The 27,789-nt window shown below is 40.7% G+C and overlaps 1 protein-coding gene across 1 annotated transcript; it reads left to right on the forward strand.

Moving 5' to 3' along the window:
• The first annotated feature begins 701 nt into the window (after positions 1-701).
• On the forward strand, positions 702-27,789 carry SPTSSB (serine palmitoyltransferase small subunit B). The gene is made up of 3 exons (XM_080658428.1): positions 702-1,199; positions 11,750-11,842; positions 26,795-27,789. The coding sequence occupies exon 3, from the start codon at positions 26,827-26,829 to the stop codon at positions 27,055-27,057; it is 231 nt and encodes a 76-aa protein (XP_080514554.1). The 5' UTR covers positions 702-1,199; positions 11,750-11,842; positions 26,795-26,826; the 3' UTR covers positions 27,058-27,789.

A 27,789-nucleotide genomic window follows, 5' to 3' on the forward strand; every position in this document is an offset into this window, starting at 1 on the left:
ATCATCGAGCACCGGCGCCGAGCACGCCCGCCCGGAGCCGCGTGCGTCTGCAGCACCCAGCCACCTCCCAGCACTCTCCCCAGTTTGCCTCCTGCTGCAGTCCGGGCCCACATTAATTCTCTCCACCTGTGAGTGAGCACACACAGGTTCCCCAGGGCGATCCTTCCATCTGCCTCCCTGGGGAGTCCAGCTTCTCAACATTGACCTCCAGCCACGGGGTGCAGGGAAGGTGGCAGAATGGACGGATTTTGGGGGATGGGGGGAAAATTGGGGGGAGAGAGAAAGGGGGCCGTTCAAAGGCATAAAAAATTAGCTGCCGTTGCAAATGGGTTTGCTTTCTTTGGTTTCAGACACAAAAAAGCCGTGGGATACCCGTTTGGCCAACTGCTGCCCGCCGAGCCCTGGGCTCACTTGGCAGGCGGCTGCCGACTTTCCCGCCGCAGTCCTGCTCGGCCCCTCGCCGGTGTCTGCGGATGGATGAGCCCGGGCACGGGCTTTCCCGGGCAGGTGAACGCTGGCCTATAGGCTAAAGCCCCAGAGCTTCCACCTTGCGCCCCCAAGTTTTCTGCTCCTCCCCAACCCCTCCAAAGGATGTGCCCCTTTGGCAGTGTCGGGGCTCCCAGCCCGAGCGTGGGGGGAGGGCGCCTCCCTTTCCCTCCTCCCCATCCCCGCCTCGGCTGCGCTCGGGGTTTTACTGCAGTAGCCGGAGGTGACAGGGACGCCTTAGCCTCCTTGGCAGCTCTCAGAAGCCGGCTTCCCCAGCATCCCCAAGGTCCTGCACCGGCGAGGCCGACCCTGGGGAGTGCTACAAGCCGCAGAAAACCGGATTTTAAAATGTGCAAGTCGCGGAGCTGCATTCCTCCCGGGACCAGCCTGAGCGCCCAGCGCTGACAGTGGCAGCCTGTGTGTAGTTGGGACCGTGGAGCCAAGGGGGAGGGGAGTGGTGCAGCCTCGTTCCCTCTGCAAGGAGTCGCTGGAGCAGTGCGGTTGGACACAAGTTTGCGTGGGAGTGTTTTCCTTTTGTCAATAATTAATCGGTCTGGCAGAATTGGAGTTTTGGCAATAGTGCAGGCGGCGGGGCCGAACACCCAACTCTGGGAAGCTCTGAGGCGCCGGGCGCAGGGGAAGCTCGCAGCATCTGGAGAGGCGCCAACGCGTCGGTGCTCCGCTAAGCCGCAGAGAGGTACACCCACCCGGAGGTAAGCATCTTCTGGAATAGCTGCTTGAAACATCATTTGAGTAGATACAATTTCTGCCTTTACAGGGAAAAAGCAATACCGAGCTTTAATGCAATGTATCAGTTTATTATTTAACTGCATTAAAATTTTAAGAATTCAAAGGGGTTTTTTCCATTTGCTTTGAACTATGTGAAAACTGATGTTTCACTCAACAAAAACCAAACTTTATTACTGAAACTTCCCAAGCCAAGAGAAAATTACTTTGTAAATGACTTTCATCACTTATCTCTGTGCAGTTCAGTGTGAACTATTCAGGGAAATATCATTGGGAGGTACTTGGTTTCATTCTTAAACGTTCCTTTTTATCTACTTTCATACTCTTATACAATACTTTTTGCCCATAAGCTATTTCAGACAATAATACACACAAGTGAACTGCCCCAAAAGGATGAATTTCCAAGAAATACATTCAACATTTTCTCATAATTAAGTAGTGTGTATTTTCTCAAAAGTGCTTAAGTAACCCGGACTTCTAAAGCCAAGAAGAAAGGTATAGTTAACTTTGCCATGGGTTGTGGGAATGGAGAGAGAAGGGTTTTAGATATGGGGAGAGATTCTAATTCAGAGATCTATTTCAACTCAAATGAAATTAACCTGATTGGCAATTAACACATGAGCTCAACCCATGATCAAATAAAGAATTTGAAGAATTGTTAAATGTAAGTATTTGCCCTAAAACCACAAATAAATGCATCAGGAAAGTTGGGAATGTTGGTTTTCTAAAAGACTTTGTGGCATGGCAGTTCTTTGAATGAAACAAAAATTAAGAAATACGTGGTCATTTTTGTTTGTGAACTTTTTAGAGTATTATATAAAACTAATGAGGTATTAGTAACTTGATTTTCACATCAGGATTAATTATAATCCTATGCTTTTTAAAATAGGCATCATTTTGAATGCTGTTTCAGTAGTTCTGATGGCTTTGTACATAGATTACTAGAGCAACAACAAACTTTCATATGAAATGCAGTCACCTTCATTATTCAAATATTTCTATACAACTATTTAATAAAAATAAATTAAGAATGGTTTGTCAAACCAAATGCATAGGCAGTCTAGAATTTGACTGGATTTGAAGGTCAATCAGCCCTCAACTTCTATCAGGTTTATTAACGCCCTGTTTGTAAAACCTTTTGTTACAAATACTTTTGTAAAAACTGTCCCTCCTAATTCTGTATCTACTATGGCAGCATAAATGATTTTACCACCAAGTATACAAGATGCAAAATCTTCATTGAAAATTATTCAAATGGGACTCAACCTTCAGAATGTTGGAATGGAGAGCTCCGTAAACCCACTCTTTAGCAACACAACAATAACTGGTGAAAATTATAGGCAAACAGCAGTTTAGTCTCTAGAAATTGTCCTGAGAAAAATGCAACAAACACAGAAAAATTATTCAACACAAACTACTACGTTTCTGTAAGAACAGCAAGAGTTCCTGGTATTTGAGCCACAACCTACTTCCCTACCCACCCTCCAGGTGGGTATGATAGTACTCCAGGTAGGTGCAGCCAAGAACACAGGCCTCCTTCTCAACCTCAATCCCAGTCTAGAGCTATAGCATATTTCTGAGAAAAGCAGGCCACCAGCATCTAATCCCCCCAGCTTTATATTGCAGAAGCTCTAATCTAGTCAAGATTAGGTGAGAGGTCTGAGGCTGTCTTCCTCCAACCATCCCTCATTCTTAAGGCAAAGAAGAAAAACTCAACAATGAAAAGACCAATAATCCATTTTAAAATGGGCAAAAGATTTTTATTTTAAAATATATTTTTATTGATTTCAAAGAGGAAGGGAGAAAAAGATAAAAACATCAATGATGAGAGAGAATCATTGATCAGCTACCTCCTGCACACCCGTGACTGGGGCTCAAGCCTGCAACCTGGGCATGTGCCCGGGAATTGAACCATGACCTCCTGATTCATATGTCAATGATCAACCACTGAGCCACGCCTGTCGGGCACGAAATTTTAGATAAGTCTCTAGAAACAGAATTTCTTCAAAGAAGATGTCCAGATGTCCAATCAACACATGAAAATGTTCCTACTATCATTACTCTTAGGGAAATAAAGATAAAAACCACAGAATATCCCTTCACACCAACCAAATGGCTATAATAAAAAAAGCATATAACAATTGTTGGAGAGGAGATAGAGAAATTGGGACCATCATATATGGCTGGTAGGAATATGAAATGTTGAATAGTTTGGTAGTTCTGAAAAGGTTGAATATAGAGGTACCATATAACCCAGCCATTTCCCTCTTAGATATATACATCTAAGAGAATTGAAAACCTATGTCCATGTAAGAACTTGTACACAGATGTTTACAGCAGCATTATTCATAATAGTCAACAAGTGAAAACACCCAAGTGTTGACTGATGAATGGATAGATAAAATGTGATATGGAATGGAACAATGGAGTATTATTCAGCAGTACAAAGGAATGAACATTGAAAAGATTATGCTAAGTGAATGAAGACCACATATTGTGTGATAGCCACAATAGGCAATCCCACAAAGACAGAAAGTAAATTCATATTTGCCTATGGCTGGAATGGAGGGTGGAGTTGGGAAGCATGGGGAGTGACTGCTAAAAAATGCAAAGTGTCTTTTTGAAGTGATGAAAATGCTCTAAAATTGACTGGTGATGGTTGTATACTAAAAACCATTGAACTGTGTGTATTAAATGTGTGAATTGTATGGTATATGAATTATATCTCAATACAGTTTTTATAAATTATCCAAGATATTAAAAACAACAGATGGTTTAGAACTTGAAGTTCATGAATCCCCATTTACCACTAGACCAATATTTTACATGAGGCTTTTCCCCAAGGGTCACATTGAAATATATGAAATAATAAAATGTGGCACAGGTGTTACACAGCTATGTGATTTGCCTGTGTTTACACACCTGCCAAAGCTTTCTTCTGTTTAGAAACAAATCAAATGTCATTCATGTGGTCCTATAGAGAATTTGCTTGCAATGCCCTATCTTTTTGGACCCACCCACTCATATTAATCCACGTCCAGTGAGGCCAGTTGTTCCTCCTGCTTGGGGATAAGTCTGCTGGTAGTGCTTTATCAGTTCTGCAGGACACACTGAATGGGAGAGGGAGGTTACCTGACCCTCAGATTATACTAGATTGGCCCCAGAAGTAGGAGTCTTGGGGAGAAGGAAGAGCTGTAGCAGCCACTATGGTCCTCAGAGTACGCTGCCATGTCATTGCTGGGAAGCATGTCCTGTGATTATAACGATGTCAAGTACAAGAGAAACTCTCACATAATTACTACACTCCTCTATTCATCTTTTATGTTTTGAGTCCCAGTAAACTGCCTGATCCTGTACCAAGAATTTTGAAACTGGATGATAATGCTTTGTCCAGAAATGGGAATATAAAATTAGTGATCAAGTTTCATGGGAGGCGTCAGCAGCACCTGAACTTGTTATGAGTACACGGAGCCAAACCACACCCTTTGTTTTAGGGATTCATGTAAGTCTACCTGCATCAGAAACCTCCAGATTTTCCATTCCCACTAGCACAGACTTATCTTCCCACGCCTATGTTTAGAAGCACATACCATGCTGATGAAAATGGGTTCTGTGTGGTTTTTGACCATCAACTGCTTTGTAAATGCCCAACTGTTGTCTATAAATTAAATACATGTAAAAAACTTAATCACAGTTATTATTTATTAATATTGCTTTGATCAGGATTAATAATTCATGTATTCAACAGATATTTATTGTGCATCTACCCAGTACCAGGACAATTCTAGGCCCTGCATGAATAAACAAAATAAGCAAAAATTCTTGTCCATGAGGGAGCTTACATTTTACAGGGGATGTCAGACATTTAAATAATAATAAGTGAGGCATATAGCTCATGAGAAGGAGATAAGGCTCTGGAGAAAAATTAAGCAGGGAATGAGGTACAATGTTAAACTGTGGCATCAGGCTAGCGAGTAAAATTTCGTAATTAAATAATACAAAGCCTGGCTGGTTGGCTCAATGGGTTGAACAAACTAGTAGTCCATGCACCTAGAGGTGGCAGGTTCAGTTCCAGGTCAGGGGCACATGACCAGGTTGTGGGCTCAATCCCCAGTAGGGGGCGTACAGGAGGCAGGTGATGAATGTTTCTCATTGATACTCCTATCTCTCTCTCCCTCTCCCTTCCTCTCTCTGAAATCAGTAAAAAAATATTTTTAAAAATAATGTAAAGATCATGTACAAACCTGGCCACTGTGACTCTGGGATAGGCCATAAGGATTACCAACTCCAAGTTAACATCTCCCCTTAGGAGTTTTGACTTGCCCTTCCCCTCAGCATTATTTTGCTACCTTGGTTTTACTACTGTTTCCCTAAAGAAAATACTACATTAGCCACAGCACATTCCAAGCTGACACAAGGAAGGCGGAAATGTAATACCTGCTCTACAACTGAGAACTACAACCTAAAAAAAAACACCGCCTTGTGATAACAGAATTTCTCATGGGAGGAGACCATCAGCTTGGGCTTTTTCTGCTGGCCTTTCTCTTCCCCTCTGCCCTGGAGTCTTCAATCTGCCAGAGGATTGGGTGGTAAATAATTGAGAATCACTTCTCCAAAATTAACAGCATTTGAAAAGTGAAAAGGTAGGGAAGAGGCTGAGGGGAAGAAAAATTCCCAAGCCATCCTGGAGAGGTGAAGAGAGAATAAATCTTTCCCACTGCAGAATAGAGCATGGAATCCCGCGGGGGAGCTGGAAAAAAGAGGGGCAAAAACAATCAGCATCTCCACTCTCCCAGACTGTCCCAGGATCTCTAGTCAGAGCACCTGTTTTAAAGGATACTTGAGTATGGCTCAGTGGATAGAGTGTCAGCCCTAGGACTGAAGGGTCCTGGGTTTGATTCCCATCAAGGGCATGTACCTCAGTTGCAGGCTCAATCCGTGTGGGAGACAGCCAATAGATATGTCTTTCTCACATTGATGTTTCTGTCTCTCCCCCTCCACTCTCTAAAAATCAATGAAAAAATGTTCTCCGATGAGGATTAACAAAAATAAAAGATAAAAAAGATACTTGCGGATACACTGTTCTAGTAGAATATATTGGGTGTGGTAGCTTTCCCAGAATTGAGCTTTTAGAAAATGGCTTAAAAGGGAGCACCGACTTGATTTTTTAAGTCAAAAGGAACATTTATTTCAGGCTTAGACAAGAAGCATTTGAGAATGTCTAGAGTCATTAAAAATAAGTTAGAAGGCCGAAACCGGTTTGGCTCAGTGGATAGAGCGTCGGCCTGGGGACTGAAGGGTCCCAGGTTCGATTCCGGTCAGGGGCATGTACCTTGGTTGCGGGCACAGCCCCAGTGGGGGGTGTGCAGGAGGCAGCTGATCGATGTTTCTCTCTCATCGATGTTTCTAGCTCTCTATCCCTCTCCCTTCCTCTCTGTAAAATATCAATAAAATATATATTTTAAAAAAAAAAAAATAAGTTAGAAGACTCCCTGGAATAGTGGAGTTTTTATGGAGCATTAGAATTTTCATTTACTCAGCACATTTTAATTGAGCAGCCACTATGTTCCAGGCCCTGGGGGAACGACACAGAGGAGGACCTTGCCTCAAAGACCTTTCTTTCTAGAGGTTACATTATTTGCCTTTGGCTGCAAAATAGATGAAGCACACAGTGTTGAGGACAGAACTCTTGGACCTGCCTGCCTTGACCCCCGCTTCCAGACGGGGTTACAGCCTCCTATGCCCTGCACTGCCCTTCCCAGGCATGATAAGTACTTAGCACACGGTGCACAGATGCTTGCATAGCTGTTCTTCCTCCTCTCTGGAAAGTGGCCCAAGAAAAGTGACCATGTCAGTCTTATTCATGGCTTATGTTCCTAGTACATGCTTGCCCACTATTTTATTGGATGGATGGATGGGTGAGTGATTTGCCGGGTTATGATCAGAGCTCTTTGCATAGAGAGGCAGTCCAGCAGAGTAGTTAAGAGTGTGTGCTCTACCATCAGCTGGGTCAGTTTCTCAATTTCTCAATGCCTCAGTTTCCTCGCATGTAAAATGAGTATAGAAATAGTGCCTTCATTATAGTGTTGTTAAGGGAACTGCATAAGGTAATACGTATTAAGTAGTTAGCAAAGTTCTGAGAGTTACTCAATAAATATCTGCAATTATTACCAATGTGGAATGACAGTCTCCTGGGTGGCAGTTTGCTATTCAACTATCGCATCCCTGCTCTTTCAGCTCTATTATAAGATCAAAGGATGTCAATGAGGAATTTGAAGCTACAGTTATCATTTTGAGTTCAAGATCTTGGAAAAGACTAAAAAGAAAATTTGGAAATGAATATAAGTAGGATATTGAACAATAAAATTTCAAAAAGTTCAAGAGGCATGTCTAGAGCAACATTTCTCAGGCAATACAATGGCTCTCCAGATCTCACAAACACACCCTCCAGAGATATCAGAGTACCAGTTCATCTCTGTTCTGTAACACACTTGGTATGCTTCATAGAATGTCATCCTATATAATAAAAGCCTAATATGCTGTGTCTGGTCATCTGGTCAGCCGTTTCACCAATCAAAGCATAATATGCTAATGATATGTTAAGGCCGCCCAGCTGCTTGCTATGATGTGCACTGATCACCAGGGGACAGACGCTCAATGCAGGAGCTGCCCCCTGGTGGTCAGTGCGCTCCCACAGTGGGAGCGCTGCTCAGCCAGAAGCTGGGCTCACAACTGGCGAGCGCAGGGGAAGTGGCAGAAGCTGCTTCCACCTCTGCAGCAGCACTAAGGATGTCCAACTGACATCCCTGAAAGCTCCAGGACTGCCAGAGGGTGCAGGCCAGGCTGAGGGGACCCCCCCCCCAAGTGCACTAATTTCATGCACCGGGCCTCTAATGCCCAATAAGCATCAGTAAAAGTTCACTGGTGCAGAAGAAAGAAGAGTGGGGGCAAAAAATTCATTTGAAGTAGAATCTTATCTAAACCTAAGAGTGTTATATTATCTTTGTTTCTTTTGAAAATCCAATAATCCTTTTTGTGTAAGACCTTGGGTCAGCATTATCATACTACTTCCTCATATGCAGTTACCTAAATGTTTCCTTCTATTCCTATTAGAGGGAATTCATTTGCCCTCTTCCCCAACCATGAGGGAAGTATCATGTTTTGTATCTTCTAGTCATCCATTATAAAGCAATTTTTAAATAAATTAGCTTATTGTCATCTCATTGATAGAAAAAAATAGGTATAGAAAGAATATGTAACTGACCCTAATACTTTACTTACCAACTCTCTTTATTCCTTGAGGCCACAGATACTTTACCTACTCCACAGGGACAACTTGGTCCTTACATTTTTAGTAGGATGTTTCATTGCCTAGAACTTTAAACAAAAGAAAAAAATCAATCACGTTGGCCTAGCTCTAGTTTTGATGGGCAGGAAAATTAGTTTATAACATAGGACAAAACTGTTGTTCCACAGGTTTCCTCCATTTAGCAGAAACCAAACACTGATGTGAACACAAAACAGGTGATATGGTACCCCATGATCTTGGGGTGAATTCTTTTTTCCAGACCAATGAGAGTCACCATATTACCCTTATATCAAATGTCTCTAAAGGTTCAATAGAGTTGCCTGAAAGGAATCTCTTAGAAGGAGAGGAAATAAAATGCAGGTAGTGATGAATAGAGTGAAGAAATAAAATGGAGTCTCTATGGTTAAGCTGCTGAATTGTTAAAATGGAGTAGGCTGAGCCTTGAAAAATTATTCTATTCTTGCTTTAACTAGTCTGGGAACTTAAACCTTTGAACCTTCCAGTTGTGCCTGGAATATACATGTATAAATCCTATAAGATAGCCTTCTAACAGCCCTGAGGGATTTAGGGAAAAAAAGTGTTTAGTTGACCAGACCACCTGGCACCCAGCCTCCAGACCACCTGGCATCTATCATCCAGACTGGCACCCAACCAGACACCTGACATTTGGCTGTTAACTGTCCTGGATCAATACACGGGCCAAGAATGCAAGATTATTCTCAAGGATGTGACTTTTACAATAAGAACTCTTAACTTTTCTTTTTCTTCAGAACAGTTCTAGGTTTTAACTAGTTGTGTTTCCAGTTTGCAAACTCTAAGACCCTGGAATAAATTTTTATCATTTTTTTCTATTAAAGCTTCCTGATTCATTTATGCTCGATTGATATTAGAAAAATAAGAGGAACACAATAATAATTGTGATAAAAGCAACCCTCAGAAAATGTTGTCCATTATCGGTATAAACAGTTTCCCTAATGGAATTCTCACTACTTCAACCAAGCAAACTCTTCCCCTTGAGGAGCTCATATTGATTAAAGGTTTCCCTAAGAATCATCTCTGAAAACAATAAAACTATTCCAAACCTTCCCCTGACAGCTATAATACCACTTAAAACGTCTTAGATCTGTTAAGACCTCCATGACATGATCCTCCCCCTAACCTTTTCTCAACATTTCCTGTTGGAAATCTTCCAGACACTCTCCATCTAGCTTCCTAGGGTGTCTGGAGTGACGGTTTTTAACAGCTGGAAGAAGGATGCTCATCAAAGCCAAGAGCAGTATCCCCCTTTTCTCAGCCATGGCACAGTACTTCTATAAATACATACATAGGAATACTGGTACTATGGTCTGAATGTGTACCCCTAAAATTCATGTTGAATTCTAACTCCCAAAGGTGATGGGAAGTGCTTAGGTCATGAGGAGGGAGCCTTCATAAATAGGATTAGTGTTCTTATGAAAGACACTGCAGAGCCAGCAGGTGTGACTCACATGGTTAAGTGTCTTCCCATGCGCCAAGAGTGACCGATTTGATTCCCAGTTAGGGCACATGCCTGGGTTGCAGGCTCAGTCCTCAGTAGGGGGCATGCAGGAGGCAGCCGATGGATGTTTCTCTCTCTCTCTCCCTTCCTCTATCTGAAATCAATAAAAAATACTTCTTTAAAAAAAGGGAGAGAGAGAGAGAGGCTCCAGAAAGATCCCTTGCCCCTTCCACCATGTGAGGACCCAGCAAGAAGGTGCTGGCTATGAACCAGGAAGAGGCCTTCACCAGAATGCAACCATGCCAGCAACTTGATCTAGTCGCCAGAAATGTGAGAAATTTCTATTGTTTATAAGCTACCCAATCTGTAGAATTTTGCTATAACAACCCAAATGGACTAAGACAATTGGATCACTTATTTATTTGCCAACCATATCACAACACTATTGGCTCAAAATGAGCTTCTAGTCAAGTAAAATTTCTTAGTCTTTTTTACTTAAATTGCTCACAGGCCACATTTACCCCCATATTACCCTTGGGCAATTGACTTTGTGAACTAAAGAATAAGACTTTATATTTCCCCCAAGTTTTACCCTCAGTCATTCTCATATCTGCTCAGTCTTTTAATTCCACCCCATAACTTGGGTTCACCTGCAAATTTGACCACCCATACTTTCTATGACTTAATTCAGGTGGACACAAATGCTATAATGGTCAGAACAAAATACATAGCCCAGTGGCTCACCTCTAAAGACCCACTCACCATCTTTGTGATGCTTTACCAATCATAAAACACTTTTTAAAATTATTTCATTTAATTCTTACAACGCTCCTGTGAATAACATACTATCATCATTCTACATGTGAGGACAGAGATTCAGAAAAGACGACCTGAATTGCCTGATGTGATACAGCTAATGAACAACAGAATAAGAAACAAGCCTTGCCCGGCTGGAGTGGCTCAATTGGTTGAGCAACGTCCTGTGCACAGAAAGGTTGCTGGTTCAATTCCCAGTCAGGGCACACACCTGGGTTTTGGGTTCAATCCCCAGCCGGGGCATGTACGGAAGGCAAGGGATCAATGTTCCTCTCTCATGTTGATGTCTCTCTCTCTCTCTCTCTCTCTCTCTCTCTCTCTCTCTCTCTCTCTCTCTCTCCATTCTTTTCCATTCCTTTCTCTAAGCATGTCCTCAGGTGAGGATAAAAGAAAAAAAAGAAACAAGCTTTAGGGTTTCAGTGTCCAGTGTTTTTTCAAAGGCAGATTTTTAAAGACAATGATTAAATAAATATGCAATCTCTGTTTCCTTCCTCCCCACCCAAGGGTATCAACAGAGACTAATTAAAATCAAGAAACATTTTCCAGAAACCCAGTAGGTAAAACAGACTAAAAGCAAGCTGCTTTGATAGAAGCAAGGTAGGGGACACTTACCTCATCTCTCGGTCCCACCTGGGACATCCCCTCAAACTTGCCCTAGATGGTAATGTGACACCTTATACTCCTTAGAGTAAGTACATTGGGAACCCCCTAGCCAAGTGCATGTCCTCAAACTGTAACCTTTCCTAAAAGTAATTTTTAAAATAAGGCTAGGTTGTCCTCCCTTATTTTTAATAATACATCCTAAAATTTTGTGGGAGAAAACCCATCTAAGAGGTTTAATAATCTTTTACAAGGAACAGAAATGTTTTAAAATTTGAAGGCATCTTGGGTTTATTCAAATGTTTATTTTACAGATGAGGAAACAGCAGCCCCGAGAGGAGAAGTAGCCCAGAATCATTCCGTGGAGGAGCAAGAACAAGAATCCAAGCCTGGACCCTCCTGGGCAGGTAAATTCTTCTGATCGTACCACGGAGTCTCACTTTCAGGAATCTGACCCTTTGATTACAAAACAGCATTTAACAAGACAAAGTTTCTGGTTCCCACTTAAGTGGCTAACAAATACGTATTCTATACTCCATATTATAATGGTACTTAAGATGACACGAAGGAGTAAAATGTGGCAACTAGTTTTAGTAGTCAGGCCTTGAAACACTGGTTCTTTGTTTACAGGCATTACACAGGCTCCTTTGAATTGTACGCAGAAAAACTTTATGCAAAATTTGCAAACATTCCAAGGAGTTCATACAGGTGCCCCATGCCACCCCCAGCGTTTGGCCTCCGGGTTAGGAACCTCTGGCCAAGTCCAGTACAGGTGCCTGTGTTGGGTTTGCATAGCACCAGCTCCTATCTCGTTTCTGGGTCTGTTGGTTAGAGGCTGCTTCTGTTTCGGCATCCTTCATCTTTTATTTAAATGGAGCAGCATCTGATTTTGGAAGAGCTCTGATGCAAGAGAGGAGTAATGTTTTCATAATTTATTAGTTAGCCAGATGGGGCAAATTAATAGAGAAATATAATAAGATGAAAACATTTTCTTTCAAAAATGTTAACAATAAAAGTGGGGATGGTCAGTGTTCATAATAGGAATTTATTTTCTGTTTCTTTTATTTTTTATAAAAGAAAGAAAATGAAATAGAATTTTTTAAAAAAAACCTAGATTACCACTAGCTGCCTACTCACTTTTATTAAGCCAATAGCCAATGGGAAAAAAAAAGAGTAGGGGGTGTGGAAAAAAAGAAATAGATGCATCTTCTGAATGATTGTTTAATCCTTCCCTTTTGCTAGAAAAGATTTATAGTTCACAACAATTTCTTCATTTAAAATAGTTCACCCAGCGGGCATGGCTCAGTTATTGAGCATCGACCTATGAACCCGGATGTCATGGTTCAATTCCTGGTCAGAGCACATTCCCAGGTTGGGGGCTTAATCCCCAGTTTGGGGCATGCAGGAGGCAGCTGATCAATGATTCTCTCTCATAACTGATGTTTCTATCTCTCCACCTCCCTTCCTCTCTGAAATCAATAAAAATAAAATAAATAACCAGAAAAAATAGTCTGGGAAGCTCTGATATTACCTTAAAGTTATTGATAATAAGGCTTGATTTTTACTAATTCAAAAAGTATCTGATGAACACTCAGCATTTGGACAGCACTGCTACAGGAGGCAGTATGGTGTGATGGACCATTTTGGAGCGAGAGAGTTCAGGACTGAATTCCAGTATTGCTTCCTCCTTAGCCTTGACAATAAATGAGGTACAAAACCTTAATGAGCCCCAGTTTCCTAATCTTTGAAATGAGGTCATATATATTTTATCTCCTTTACGACAGTTATGAATAAACATTTTGAAGAGTAATCGCTCTAAAAAAGACTTGTAATTTAATAACTGATAAAGTTCATATGTTGTGCCTTAGAAATGATCTCATTCTCTTTTATTCTTTGCCTGGTATTAATAGCCTTAGCAATAGTGCATTAGCATAATGTGTAGTAATCATAACAGTGAACATTCATTTAAGCCCTTCCTATGTATTATCCTAAATACTTTACACTTTTTAATCTTCCTGGAAATCATATGAAGTTCTATTATCATTCCTATTTTCCAGTCGAGGAAAGTGAGTCCAAGCTGTTGAGTAGCTTAGCCAGGGTCAAACCCAGACAGAATCCAGAGCCAGAGCTTGTTACCAACTCTCCAAGTTGCCTTTTGCCAGGATTCTCACCCAGCTCCCTGTGTGTTCACCATGGGGCGCATTAAGTAAAGGGGTTCAAATATATGGTGACAGGTGGAAACTGAACTTTTGCCTGTAAACATGCAATAGAGTATACAAATATCACATTATAATGTTGTATTCCTAAATTTATATAATTTATTAACCAACGTTACCTCAATAAGTATAATTAATTTTAAAAATGGGAATCATTTGAGTTAAACACCTCACCAGTGCCTGCCACAGTGGTACTTAATAAATGCTGTTTCTGTTCCCTGAAGACTTCTACATGATAAGATTCATGCATCTTTTGGGGGGCCACCATTCAACCTACAAATAACATCTTTATCCAAATATTGTTTAGAAATATATTTTTATTGATTTCAGAGAGGGAGAGAGAGAGACATACACATCAATGATGAGAGAGAATCATTGACTGGCTGCCTCCTGCACACCCCTTACTGGGGATGGAGCCCACAGCCCAGGCATATGCCCTGACCGGGAATTGAACCGTGACCTTCTGGTTCATAAGTCTACACTCAGCCACTGAGCAATACTGGCTGCGCTTAATCCAAATACCTTTATGTCTTAGGATATTCCCTCTGGTATTCTTGACAAACAAACCCATTCATTCAAAGAGGGAAAAGAACATTTCATCTCACCCAGGTTAGGCCTGTAGTTTTATCGGTTACAAAATTTCTTGATTGAAATATTTCTCCTAATATGCCCAGTTGTCATGAGCCTTCTCCGTGTTTACTTGAGAACGAACAAAGTTTTCAGGAAACAAACCATTGTTACCCATTTAAAAGAACAAGTTGGAGTTCAGCACTTCCCCCCTTTTCACTAAAAGCATACCTATCACCATCCACTTAGAAGCCAAAAGAGAAGGAAACCAACAGTAAATATTGTGTCCTCACTGTTCTTCTCAGGAGAATGAAAAACCCACTTGGCTAAATTGTCAGCAAACTTTTTTCTTTTAGTACAGTTTATCATTTATTTATGTAGCTCACTTCTAAGTACAAGATTACAAAGGGTAATTAGAGTACGTAATGTAATTGCCTAAAAGCAAGTTTTAACATAACTCTATAAACTCCTGCCTTTCCCTTCTCCTCTCCTCCCGCCCCCACTCCACCCCCATGACTTCAGGAACTAGCTGACCGGGAATGCTAACCAACCCAGTAGGGAAATACCACTTGATCTGGGGGTTTTCAGAGAGAACATGTCAACAATGCAGACTCTTAGAGAAAGCCTAGCTCTCCACTCATTTTCCTAAAAACGGTAATAACTGAGATACAGAAGTAGGTCAGCTGAGGGCTGTGAACAAGTAACAGGCTACATTACTATTGTCACAAAAATAACACCTATGAAAGATCAGTGTTCCTAGTCACCAAAATAGGAAAGCCACTGAACTCATCACTAGAAGCTTTCCAGATTGTAGAATAAGAAATAAAGAATATGCCAGAAGAGTTCCTAGTTTGTTCAGTGGATGGAGCATCAGCCCATGGGCTGAAGGGACTTACATTCGATTCCAGTCAAGTGCATGTATTCGGTTGCAGGCTCCATCCCAGCTCTGGTGGGGGCAAACGCAAGAGGCAACCTATGGATGCGTCCTTCTCACACCATGTTTCTCTCTCTGTGTCTCTCCCCCTCCCATCCACTCTCTCAAAAATATTATTTAAAAAATATGCCATCAGAATGAGGAGGAAAAGGAAGATGAACAACAGAAAAACAAAAGGTTTTAGGAGTAAATGAACTCAGTGTTACCAAAAAAAAAAAAAATGACAAAGAAAACAGAAAATTATATACGAAAATTCTATTGGAAGAGTTTTGGTTGACCAACTGCCTATGCAACCAGATTTCCTTTGATAGAACTCTGGGAACGGGGCTCAGCGGGTATGCTTTTGACAAGTCGGTGCTGCAGTAAGTCCCCTTCCTGGCCCTCAGTTTGTTCTGTGAACAAAAGTCTGCTTCTGAAGACCATCAAATATAACTGATAGATAGAGATGACATAAAAGCTTAATTTTTCATGGTCTGATGTCTAGCTCCTATGAAAATCAAGTCCTTAGAACCACACAGTAAGCACGTAGTTCCTTTCCCAAACCCTGGGTTTGATGGCCAAGAGCTGGTGATGAAAGAGAAAAGCGGAACTGCCTTATATGCATGGAACACAGTCCTCAGGAAAGGGGTTTGTCATGACAGAAAAGTAGTTTCGGCTGAACAATTTAGCCACTTTTCCCACTCTTACTCCCTTTTAAGTGCAGTGAATATTGGGGTCTTATGAGCCCCTGCTAGGGTCTTTCTGCATTAAGGGTTCAGGAATCTGGAGAAGGGGCTGTGCATAAATGGATAAACTAGACATGAAATATAAATTTGGGAGGTATGGAGGAGCAAGGGGAGGCTCCATTTTCTAGTGAAGTGGGCTCTCCCAATATCTGGACTCACAGTTTTTTATTCCCACATGTTTCCTTTTAGCAAAGCAGATATACATATCAAAGGTAAGGTTTGGTAAACAATAAAGGACCATCAGGTTAAGGCAGTGGTCGGCAAACTGCGGCTTGCGAGCCACATGCAGCTCTTTGGCCCCTTGAGTGTGGCTCTTCCACAAAATACCATGGCCTGGGCAAGTCTATTTTGGAGAAGTGGTGTTAGAAGAAGTTAAAGTTTAAAAAATTTAGCTCTCAAAAGAAATTTCAATCATTGTACTGTTGACTAATGAGTTTGCCGACCACTGGGTTAGGGGAATTGCCTTCAGCTGTTCCAGTAGCAAGTAACAATATGCAGATTTTCAGCCCTGCTGAGAGTCCATTCAACCTTTTGAGGACTTCTCAAATTTATTATGACCTGCTGGACTTAGCCTCCAGCAGCCCCTTATTTCACATTCTTATAAAAAACAGATAAGCGCATCATAGAATTTATCATTTCCACAAGTACTGTAGGAAATTAAGCTACTAAAAGTTCACTGATGCCAAGAACAAAACTAAACATGCCAACCCTCCTCTCAGAAGTTTTTGGTACTTTGGCAGCTCCCAATTTTCACAAAAAGAAGGAACCCCAATTGGTAACTCACAATTATTATTTGGAGATCTTTGGGGTTGTTTACTCAGGTTTGGATGGTACATCTATGAAATTTTGCCGGACCAGTAACACCCCATTACAAATTAAGAATCTCAATGAATTTTTAAAAATATTATTCAGACTATTTCTAAGTATATTTTTCAATTTCAGTCCTTCATCATTTTTAGAGTTATTCGTTGATATTTAATTTTTTAATCCGGATAAAATACATATAAAATAACAGTTTATTATTCTTACCCGTTTTGAAATGTGCAGTTCAGGAGTGTTAAGTATATTCACATTGTTGTGCAACCACAATGTTTTCATCTTGCAAAACTGAAACTCCATTCCCATTAAACAGCAACTCCCAATCCTATTTCCTCCAGCCTCTGGTAACCACCATCCCACTTCATCCAGAGTTCGACTACTCTAGATGTCTCATGTAAGTGAAGTCATACATTATTTATCTGCTTTGTGCCTGACTTCACTTAGCATAATGTCCTCAAGGTTCTTCCATGTCGTAACATGTGTCAGGATTTCCTTATTTTTTAAGGATGAATACTATTTCGTTGTATGCATCTACTCCACTTTGCTCATCCATCCATCTGCTGATGGGTGCTTGGATTGCTTCCACTTTTTGGCTACTGTGAATAATGCTGGTTTAACATGTGTGTGCATTTAATGACTTTTTAAAAATGATTTGTAATGACTTTAAGGCCATGGCTAGTGCTGCAGCTCGGTTTACTTTTCCCTTCTAAAAACAGCGTGGTAGTCCTTGGGAAAATATCTTCTGAAGGAAAAAGCCACCCAGAAGCTATACTCTTTCCTCTTTCCTTATTGGATAACAGGGTTTCTTTTTCTTTTTTCAACAGGTATAAAGAGATTCATACTAAGAAATGACATTATAGTTAAACACTTGGCCCAGAAGCCCTACTTTCCCCTCCAATATTGGCAGAAGTAAACAGGGGTAACTGCCCTGTTTCTATATGAGTAAATGAAAAGTCACTAGGAACTTGAGGACAAGATATATCAGCCCTCATTACAAATTTCTCTTCCTATTTATAACATCTACTCAGCACTAATGTACTCGATCTTCTTTTTGATAGCCACACAACACTGAGATTGATCTAATCTGAATTTAATAGTTATTAAATTACTATGAAATATCTGTTAAAGTCCAATTCCAAATTTTCTTCCCAGACAACAGAAGTCCTTTATTCATAAATACCTCTGGAGTCTGAAAAAAAAAAAGCCAAATAATAAGTATAGCTTTGAATACACAATTACTCAACACATGCCATGTTGCCCAATGGCCTCAAATGATAGTTGGACTAGAAATACATGTTTCCTATTGTTCCGCTTTTGTTAGTGTTAATAAAAATGAGAGGCAGCAAGGGGTTCAGATAGCCACAAAAACCCTCTGCTCTTGTATATAACTCAAACCAAAACTGTACCAACAACTTGGATAAATTGTTGGTGAGACTTTTTCTTTTTAGCACATTATTTCAGTAACTCACTTCTATGTAAAAGATTATAAAACTTAAGAATAACTTAGTTGCCTAAAAGCAATAATGTGCTTTGACTTACAACTGATTGTTTTTTCCTCTCTGAGGAGTCTATAGAATTGTCCAAATATTTCATGAATGGGTAAAGAAAGTTTCTTAACTGCCCTATGGCTGTTTGATTTTCTTCTCTGGCTTTGCTTCATTGCAACTCTTAATGGTTTTCTTAGCTTCCCCTACGATTTGGGCTCTGAATCCATCACTTCTGGTCTGACTTCTAATATTCAACCTGGTATCAACGTGAGGAATTGCTTACCTAAGAATGGCTGGAGAGTACTCTACAATGGAAAGAAAATTCCCAGGAAAATGTTAAGCAAGGATGGAACTTTCTACAGGGCACAGAAAATATTGTAGTCACCACAGAAACCTTAGAGCAAGGTATCTGGAAACTGTGAAACCAATGAACTATCTATCATTGGGCCTGACTCTTACATAGATCTGAGCTTTTGCCATTAACCACAGGAACTGAGTTGCCCTAAAAGAGCAGCTTGTGATTAGTTCCCCAGGACAGGAACCATCGCGTAAGACTGCACAGTACACAGCCCACACGGTGGTATATGGAGGCCCTGACCAAAACATATTTGAAAATTTGTTCAGAGATTGCACTGCCTTTTAAGCAGTGGTTTGTGGTAATGCAGTGGCTTTTTTGCTTGTTTTTTACTGTACAGGCACTTCAATTAGCAAGCATAATTAAGGGCCAACGGTTTTTTCCCTATAAAATAATACAAAGCACTCCATTTTTTAAAAAGTAACCGTTATAGAGTATGCCACAAAGACTTTTTGACTTTATAATTTAGGAAAGTGTGGCAAATAGTTTAAAGTTGTACCAATTCACAAGGAACAACAATAAACACTACTATCACTATTATTATTACTTCTGAAGAGTGCAAAACCTTTCCCTACACTCCTTACCACATCAGCGAGACAGACTTATCTTTATTTTACACAGGAAAGCCGTGACAGAGAGATTGGGAACTTTCCCAAAGACACAAAGTAAAGTGAATGAATCACTGAATGAGTGAAGAGAAATAGAGAAAAAATATAAAAGAGAAGTGAAAAGTAAGGGAAGGAAAAGAAAAAGCTACAATAGAATTCATGTCTCCAGATATTCCTGTCCTGGGATTTTTTTTCCCATTAGAACCACTTTTCTACCTACCAATCTTAAATTATTACTCACATAGAGTAAGCATTTGTAAAAGCCATTGCAATGGAATTTAACATCACTTCACACTCCCCTCCCCCCCTCCCCCCCCCCCCCCCCCCCCCCCCCGCCGCACCAGCCAGGGCAGGGTGTTTTTTTAATGAACAAAGAGAATAACAAAATACAGTAGAAACTACTCAAATAGAACAGAATAAAAAAGAAAGTATCAGCATGCACCTATTTTGAGATGTTTGTTTTACACTCCTGACCTGTACATTTCAAAATGGGTAAGAATAATAAACTGCTATTTTATGTATGTTACCAGAATTAAACTATTTTGAGATATTTGTTTTAGTTATGTAGTTATGTGTATATATGTAACCTGCATCACAATGTAAAATGTACTTTTTCTCTTTATTGTGTTTAAAAATGTTTGAATGCCAATCCTTTGTGGAAGGGTATTATTTAATTCTGTTAAGAATTTTTAGAAAAAGTTTTCCAGAAGTTCAGAACAACACAAGCAAAGTTCACTGGAGTTTGACATAGGGATAACTCTGGACCTTTCAAACGTTTCCTTTGTTTTTTGTTGGGTTTTTTGCTTGTTTTGTTTTTGTTTTGTTTTTGCCTTTAAAAATAATTAGTAGATTTTATTGTTAAGAACAGTTTTACCCCTAGCTGGTTTAGCTCAGTGGGTAGAGTGTCAGCCTGTGGACTGAAGGGTTCCAGGTTTGATTCTGGTCAAGGGCACATGCCTGAGTCGCGGGCTCGATCCCCAGTAGGGGGCATGCAGGAAACGGCTGGTCAATGCTTCTCATCATTGATGTTTCTATCTCTCTCTCCCGCTCCCTTCCTCTCTGAAATCAATAAAAATATATTTTTAAAAAAGAACAGTTTTATATTTACAGAAAAAATTGAAGAAATAATATAGAGAGTTCCCAGATACGCTCCATCCAATTCCCTAGTAACAGCTTACATTAATATAACACTATCATTAACTAAAGCCTATACTTTACTCAGATTTCCTTAATTTTCACCTACTATCATTTTTCAGTTCCAGGATTCCATCCAGGATAACACAATACATTTCGTTGTGTCTCCTTAGGCTCCTTTGGGCCATGACAGTTTTTCACAATTGGCTTGTTTCTAATGACCTTGAGAGCTTTACAGAGCACTGGTTAGGTATTTTATAGGATGCTCCTCTATTGGAATTTGCCTGATGTTTTTTTCTCATGATTAGACTGAGGTGTTGGGTTACTGGGAGGAGATTAACAAAGCTAAGGTACCATTTCACGGCATGATGCCATGGGTACGCACTATCAACAGGACTTATCACTGTGGATGTGGGCCTTGATCAGCTGGCTGAGGTAGTACTCAGTAGTCTTCCCCATCATAATTTCACTCTTTTTTAACCCCCTTTCCACACTGTAGTCTTTGGAAACAAATCACTCTGCTCCTTTTTAAAATAACTAATTTAATTAATGAAAGTTTGAGCTTCAGTAAGTCATGTTGAGTTCTTTCCAAAGAATGCTACTTCTGAGTACACCATCCCTTTTTAGATACATCTTTTTCTGCAAGAGGAGGACACTTTTTTTCACTTCTCAGATTTTCAGGTTCCAAGTATGAAGCACAAAAAAAGCTGAGTGATTGATGTGGAATTCCAAAATAAGTTGGAAAGAAGTTAACCCAAATCAATTGTAGGTCTTTTTCTTTTCCTTTTTTTTTTTTTTTTTTTTTGGTCCTTTTTTTGTTAATCCATACCTGAGGCTATTTTTCTATTGATTTTTAGGGAGATTGGAAGAGAGAGTGAAAGAAAGAAACATTGATGTGAGAGAAACACATCAATTGGTTGCCTCCTGCACGGGCCCCAACCAGGGCCTGGGCCAGGGAGGAGCCTTCAACCAAGGGAGGTGTCCTTGACTGGAATTGAACCCAGGACCCTTTGGTCTGCAGGCTAACACTCTATCCACTAAGCCAAACTGGCTAGGGTAATTGTAGGTCTTTCTGACTTTTCTCTTCAACTCCAGATTCTGACATTTTAGAAGTAAATTTAACCCCAAATATGTTGGGGTTTTGTTTTTAACATTCCTTTATAGCTAGTATTTAGAAAGGTAAATCTCTTACTGGAAAAAAAAAAATTCCAATAATTTGAAGTACTTTCTTTAGGTGGAAGAGAGCTGTAGGATCAAGTCTTCTGAAATACTCCCCAGGTAAATGCCACTCTACCCAACACCTGCTACTCATCTTTCATTGAGGTTGCCTAACTTTCTACCACTCCTGTTCCCATGGACAAAAACAACAACAAAGAACGTCCTGAGCAAGCCCAGACTCTGCTTTTGTTACTTCCCCGCATGTTCTCCCTACAGTGCTCTCATTTCGTGACTCACACGTGGGCTCATGTGAACACGTGTTGTTTTTATTGCTCTATTTATTTTAACTTTCTCCTCCATTCAGGCCAGAACAAAGCCCTCCCCGTGAGTAATGTGGATCATAAATCCAGGTCTTCTCCCTCTCATTCTGAGAAAGGAGAGGAAATTTTACCTCCTCCCCTACTGTACACAAATCTAGGGAGAGGAAAATGTCATTGCTTGTTGCTAAAAGAGCAGTGACATTCAGCAATAAAAGACAGACTCTTACTCCCCAATCAAGTATGAACTAACTTCTTAGTGGACTTCAAGTCCTTGCTATTCCCCACTGTCTTCGTGTCCCCACCCAGTCACAGGGTTCCCTTTAGGATTCAGTCTCTCCCTCTGGCTCCCCAAACTCATAATCCTCCTCCCTCTCCTTCCCCTCCACCTGGCAAAACTCTGCTTTGGGTCTCTTATCCATGCGAAGATGAACATTACTGACAAGAACCTTAGCTTTGCCATTTCCCAGTAATATTTGCAATAAACAAGCCTCCAGATCTTCCTTCAGCTTGGAGGAGAATCTGAACTCTGTGGTTTCAGGAAAGTCATGGGTAAGGGAAGAGTAGCATGTGGGGAAACAGAGAGGGTGGGGCTGAGGTCTTCCAGATATCCTACACACCTGATTCCACTGTCCTTGCTCAACTTTGAGTCTTTGAAAGACTATGGCTCTCTCACATCATGATGTTTCTCTCTCTCTCTTCTCTCTTTCCCTCCTCTCCCTCCCTTCCACTCTCTCTAAAATTAATGGAAAAAAATATCCTCCAGTGAGGATTAACCAACAAAACAAAACAAAAATATGCAATACCTGACTATAGTCAGGGGCACTGACCTCCTTTCCCTTAGATTGTCAAGTGAAAAACTGACAACAGCCAGTACAACAATAACTGTCCAGTGTGAATGAATCAAAATTATTCCTTTTTTTTTCCAAATTGGCAAAAAAAAATTTTTTGGTGTGCTGCAGAATTTTAGTAACTAGTTTATGTGTGTGCCATGAGATGGAAAAAGGTTGAAAATCGCTGACTTACAAATGTAGAACCTAAATATAGTGCATATTATAACAATAGGTTGTAGCAGATAGTTTACCAATAATAACCAACTCTCTCTCTTCTCACCTTTTCATAATAAGAAACAATAAATACACAATCTTTAAAATTGCTTTTCATCAACAAGAGGGAAAAGAATCAAAGAAAGGGGAGCCAAAACCGGTTTGGCTCAGTGGATAGAGCGTCGGCCTGCGGACTGAAAGGTCCCGGGTTTGATTCTGGTCAAGGGCATGTACCTTGATTGCGGGCACATCCTCAGTGGGAGGTGTGCAGGAGGCAGCTGATCGATGTTTCTCTCTCATCGATGTTTCTAGCTCTCTATCCCTCTCCCTTTCTCTCTGTGAATTATCAATAAAATATATTTTTTAAAAAAAAAGAAAGGGGGAAATCAATGCTTTTTTTTTCTTTTTTTTTTTTCTGACTCTAGATTTCATGAAAGTGAAGTGAGATGTGACCATATAAAGCACTTTTTATATGTTAGAGCTGGCTACTGAAAAGGTTGGAAAACAATACAGGGAACTGTAGAAACTGGCAAGAAAAAAAAATTTTAATCTCAATTCTTTACATTGCTAGCAGGATGTGGCCAAGGTCTGACAAGGCGTCCATCTTTGGTGTAATGAATGTTTCTACGGCTCAGGCGTCTGGGCACGACTTAGCTGAGTGCCTCTGTCTCGGGTTCTCTCACAGGCCTGCGGGCAAGGTGTCCATCAGGGATGTGCAAGCAAGAAATTTAATTTTAGAGGGGAAAGCAATGGCCAGGCAATTAATTTGTGCATTTTTAAAAGCTAAACTGTATAGAGAAAAAGTAAATAGTATTTATAAATGAGTGATTTATCTCATTTATGAAATTGAAACAATCATTAGGACTATTTTAAATGGATTTTCAGTACATGGTTGATTCTAAATAAATAACACCCATAAGAGAGCAGAGGCACTGATTTTCCTGAGACGATTGTTATTCAAAATCATTTCCTTGGCTTTAGAGTACAGGGAAGGCAGCATGTCCTCATCCTCTTTTAACAGCATTCCCCTGTTAAAAACCTCACTCACCGGATAAAAAGCAAGTACTCAGCCTATCCACTACCAGGGGTCCTCAAACTTTTTAAACAGGGGCCAGTTCACTGTCCCTCAGACCGTGGGAGGGCCGGACTGTAGTTTTAAAAAAAGACTATGAACAAATTCCTATGCGCACTGTGGGCCCGGGACGAGTAGGCTGCTAAGCAGGACAGGCAGCAGCACCCGGCGGGCTGGATAAATGTCCTCGGCGGGCCGCATGTGGCCCGCGGGCCATAGTTTGAGGACCCCTGCTAGACCCTACAGTGTTTGGCCTCACTCCAGCCTTGGGCAAACTACGGCCCGCGGGCCGGATCTGGCTGTTCTATCCGGTTCTCTTGCTCTCCCCTCCACTCCTTTACTTTGAATTTATATTAGTTCACACAAACACTCCATCCATGCTTTTGTTCCAGCCCTCCGGTCCAGTTTAAGAACCCATTGTGGCCCTCGAGTCAAAAAGTTTGTCCACCCCTGCATCTAACCATTCCCTCCTCTTCCTTTTTCTCATACTCCTGGCCTCCCTCACTAGATCTCCATGCTCCATTACCTGCCCCCTGGACCACCTACCAAGCTCCTTCCCACCTCTCACCTTTGCATAAGCACTAGTTGAGCCCTCTATCTTGGCCGTTCTCCCCACCTGACTACCCATTGTTCTGTTAGACACAATCACCCCTTGGATCATATCTCAAACATCTCTTCCTTAGAGATATGCTCACACTGGATCAGGTTTCCCATAGCCTCTTATGCTCTGCTCTTTTCAATAATGTAATTGATAATTATGTATTTGTATATATTATTTAATTACTACCTGTCTCCCCAACTGGACCACGTTCTCTAAGCAGAGGGTCTCTCCCTGTCTGAGCACATTCTCCCACCTTCAGCCAGCACAGCCTGGAACTTGACACCTGAAGAATGTACTCTCATGTACTCATCAGCTACCTGGCACCACCCCAGATTCTATCTAGATAATGAAGAGGAAGCAAGTATGGGTCACCATGAATAAGATTTTTTAAAAATTAGGTTGAGTTTGGCATATACAGTTGTCTAGTGGGATAGCCTAAAAGCTCAAACAGTGATAACCTATAATTTTCTGTGGAAAATCCCAGTTGCTTATATAATTTCGCTCACTGAAATGATCACTCCTTCTGTCGCTCATTTCCTTCCAGACCTAGCAGCATGGGTCATTACTCTTCCTCTGCAACCAGAGCTAGGAATTTAAAAAAAAAAAAAAAATCATTGGCAGTAACTTCTCGCTGAGGTCCACCTACCAGGACAGGGCCTTTATGTCTACTTAGTTCCCACTCTGGCTTTGAGGAAAGATGGGAGGCTGACTTTTCTTTTCATAGGAAAGTAAAACAATTTCAGTTGTTTTATATGCTCATTTGAATTATCCTGACCATTATTACAGAGAATTATGACCAGGTAACACAAAGACTTGCCATTTTAAGTTTTTTGTGGAAATTATTCTTATCAGAAAGTGTTACTTATCAAAGCCAAGCGGCTGAAAGTCAACAGCAGTGAACCGTAGGCTATTTAAGCTGGGACTCTGAGTGACCCATATTTTTTTTAAGTTGGTGGCTTGACATTCATTCCTTCACTCATTCACTCAGCAAGTATTGACAGATTACCATCTCTGTGCCAGGCACTAGGATCATGAGGGTCTCCCCAAAGTCTGAGACACTGGAGCAAAAACATCTTGCCTGACTCAAAGGAGAATCAGAGAAAAAGGAGACAGCTGCAGGTCAGAAGATAGAAATGATCTTCAAAGAAAGTTAACTGTGATTTGAATGGTAAACGTTGTCAAAATGGACTCAGATGAGGTGGCACCATTAATCTCAGGAGGAAGCAAAACAGGCACAAAACAGGTCAGCTTGTTCCCCGCAGACACTGCAATGTCTACGGAAGTCTGCAAAACCTTCCCAAGGATCATTTTCTTTCTAGAAGATTTACATGTGATTATAGCTGTCCTATCTGAGAGGGGGCGGGGGGAGACACACAACAACAACCACAAATGACTACTCAAGGGTACACTTTGTGCTTCCCATTTGTTTCAGAGGTCCCCAAGACCACCCACGTGCTCAGGGACTCGCTAGAATGACTAACAGGACTCAACATACATTGCATCCACAGCTATGGTTTATAGCAATGAAAGGCTATGCAACAGGCTCAGCAAGGAAAGAGAGACACTGGTGAAGTCTGAAGAAATCCATTTACGGGCTGCCTATGCTCTCCCTCCCATGAGTGGATGCCCCTCTCTACCAGCAAAAAGTGGTCCATGTGCAATGTTTCTGCCCAGGGCAGTCCATTAGAGACTCCGCACAAGGTTTTTACTGGAACTGGTTGTGTGGCCATCCTCTGCCTGGCAACGAGCAAAATTTCAGGCTCCCGGAATAAAGCAGGTGTTCACCATTAATTAGAGTTCGCATAATCCAGGCATAGTGAATCATCTTTATCCATTAGCGAATGGAGAGAACATTCCAAGACCCAGGATCCCAGGTGCCAGTCAAAAGGCAAACTTGCACCAGGCCCTTCTAGAGACAGCAGCCTCAGAGTCGCGGTATTAACGCTTCTGCACACAATTCTTTACATCGTCTTTCAGAGCATGTTGTAGAGAACGGAAAATTCATGTTTATCTCTCTCTGTATACATGGCTAAAGAAAGTGTGGTTAGCTTCAATTTTTAGATTGTTGTCGCCAGAGTTATTACTAGGAATTACCACTTTTGGATGAATATTACATTAATAACATTGTTGCTGTCTAGTGTTAATGATTATAGTGGCAATATTATTAATTTCTATGATACATTGTGTATAATATTTCAATATAATATTCATATTAACCCATTCCATGACCATGAACATGTTAAAATCATGACAACCTCAACAGATTCCGTGTCTGGCTCCTTATCGTCGTTTTCTTCTAATCTGTTGCCTTCTTTAACAGGACAGGCTTTCTGCAGCTTGAAGGAGCCAACCATGGATTTCAGGCGTGTGAAGGACTATTTCTCCTGGCTCTACTATCAATACCAAATCATCAGCTGCTGTGCCGTCTTGGAGCCCTGGGAGCAATCCATGTTCAATACCATCTTGCTAACCATTTTTGCTATGGTGGTGTACACTGCCTATGTTTTCATCCCAATCCACATCCGCCTGGCTTGGGAATTTTTCTCCAAAATGTGCGGCTGCCACAGTACACTTTCGAATTGATCTTGGTGGCATTCTGTGAATTCGCAGTGCACATGTATATGTTGCTTACAACTCCTTGTTTTAGGTGATTACTGTGTCTTCTTTCACTTTCTGATCTAAAAAGCTCTCACTTCTCTATGCACTCTTAGGTCCTGCCTGAAATTTGAGACAGATGCCTCTTTAGGTTCTTTTGTACATGTTACATTGTGCATCAGACCAAGATAATACAATGACCTTACCTCACATACCATATTTTCTCAATTTAAATCTATGACTTCAGTGTGCGTTTTTTTTAATCAGGAAATTTCATATAAAATTTTTCTGGAAAGTAGGCTCATGACACCTATCAAAATCGTGTTTAAAATATTTGCTCCCTTGATACCTATTCTATACTAAAGGGTATATTTTTAAAAATGTGTTCATAGGCTACTGTCAAAAGTATCAGATTCTTGTTTACAATATAAAGATGTGAATAAATTATATGGGCCCCCTAAAGTATTGTTTTTTTACTCAACTACTGATACCTAAAATCCTTTTACTTCAAGTGCAAAAGAATAGGCTGGAGGCAATTAACTGCTTTCAGACATGGTTCCTGAATCGTTTCAAATGCCTCTAAAAGTCTGGCTTTACAGCAATTTAAAATCAACAATGTTGATTTTAGATAACCCAGTAAGTATTATAATACAAAATAATTTTTATGTATAAGAAACAAAATATAATCAGAGTAAATTCAGACATTGTGACTGTGATGTT

The sequence above is a fragment of the Plecotus auritus genome (assembly GCF_963455305.1).
Source record: "Plecotus auritus genome assembly, chromosome: 2".
Taxonomy (NCBI): domain Eukaryota; kingdom Metazoa; phylum Chordata; class Mammalia; order Chiroptera; family Vespertilionidae; genus Plecotus; species Plecotus auritus.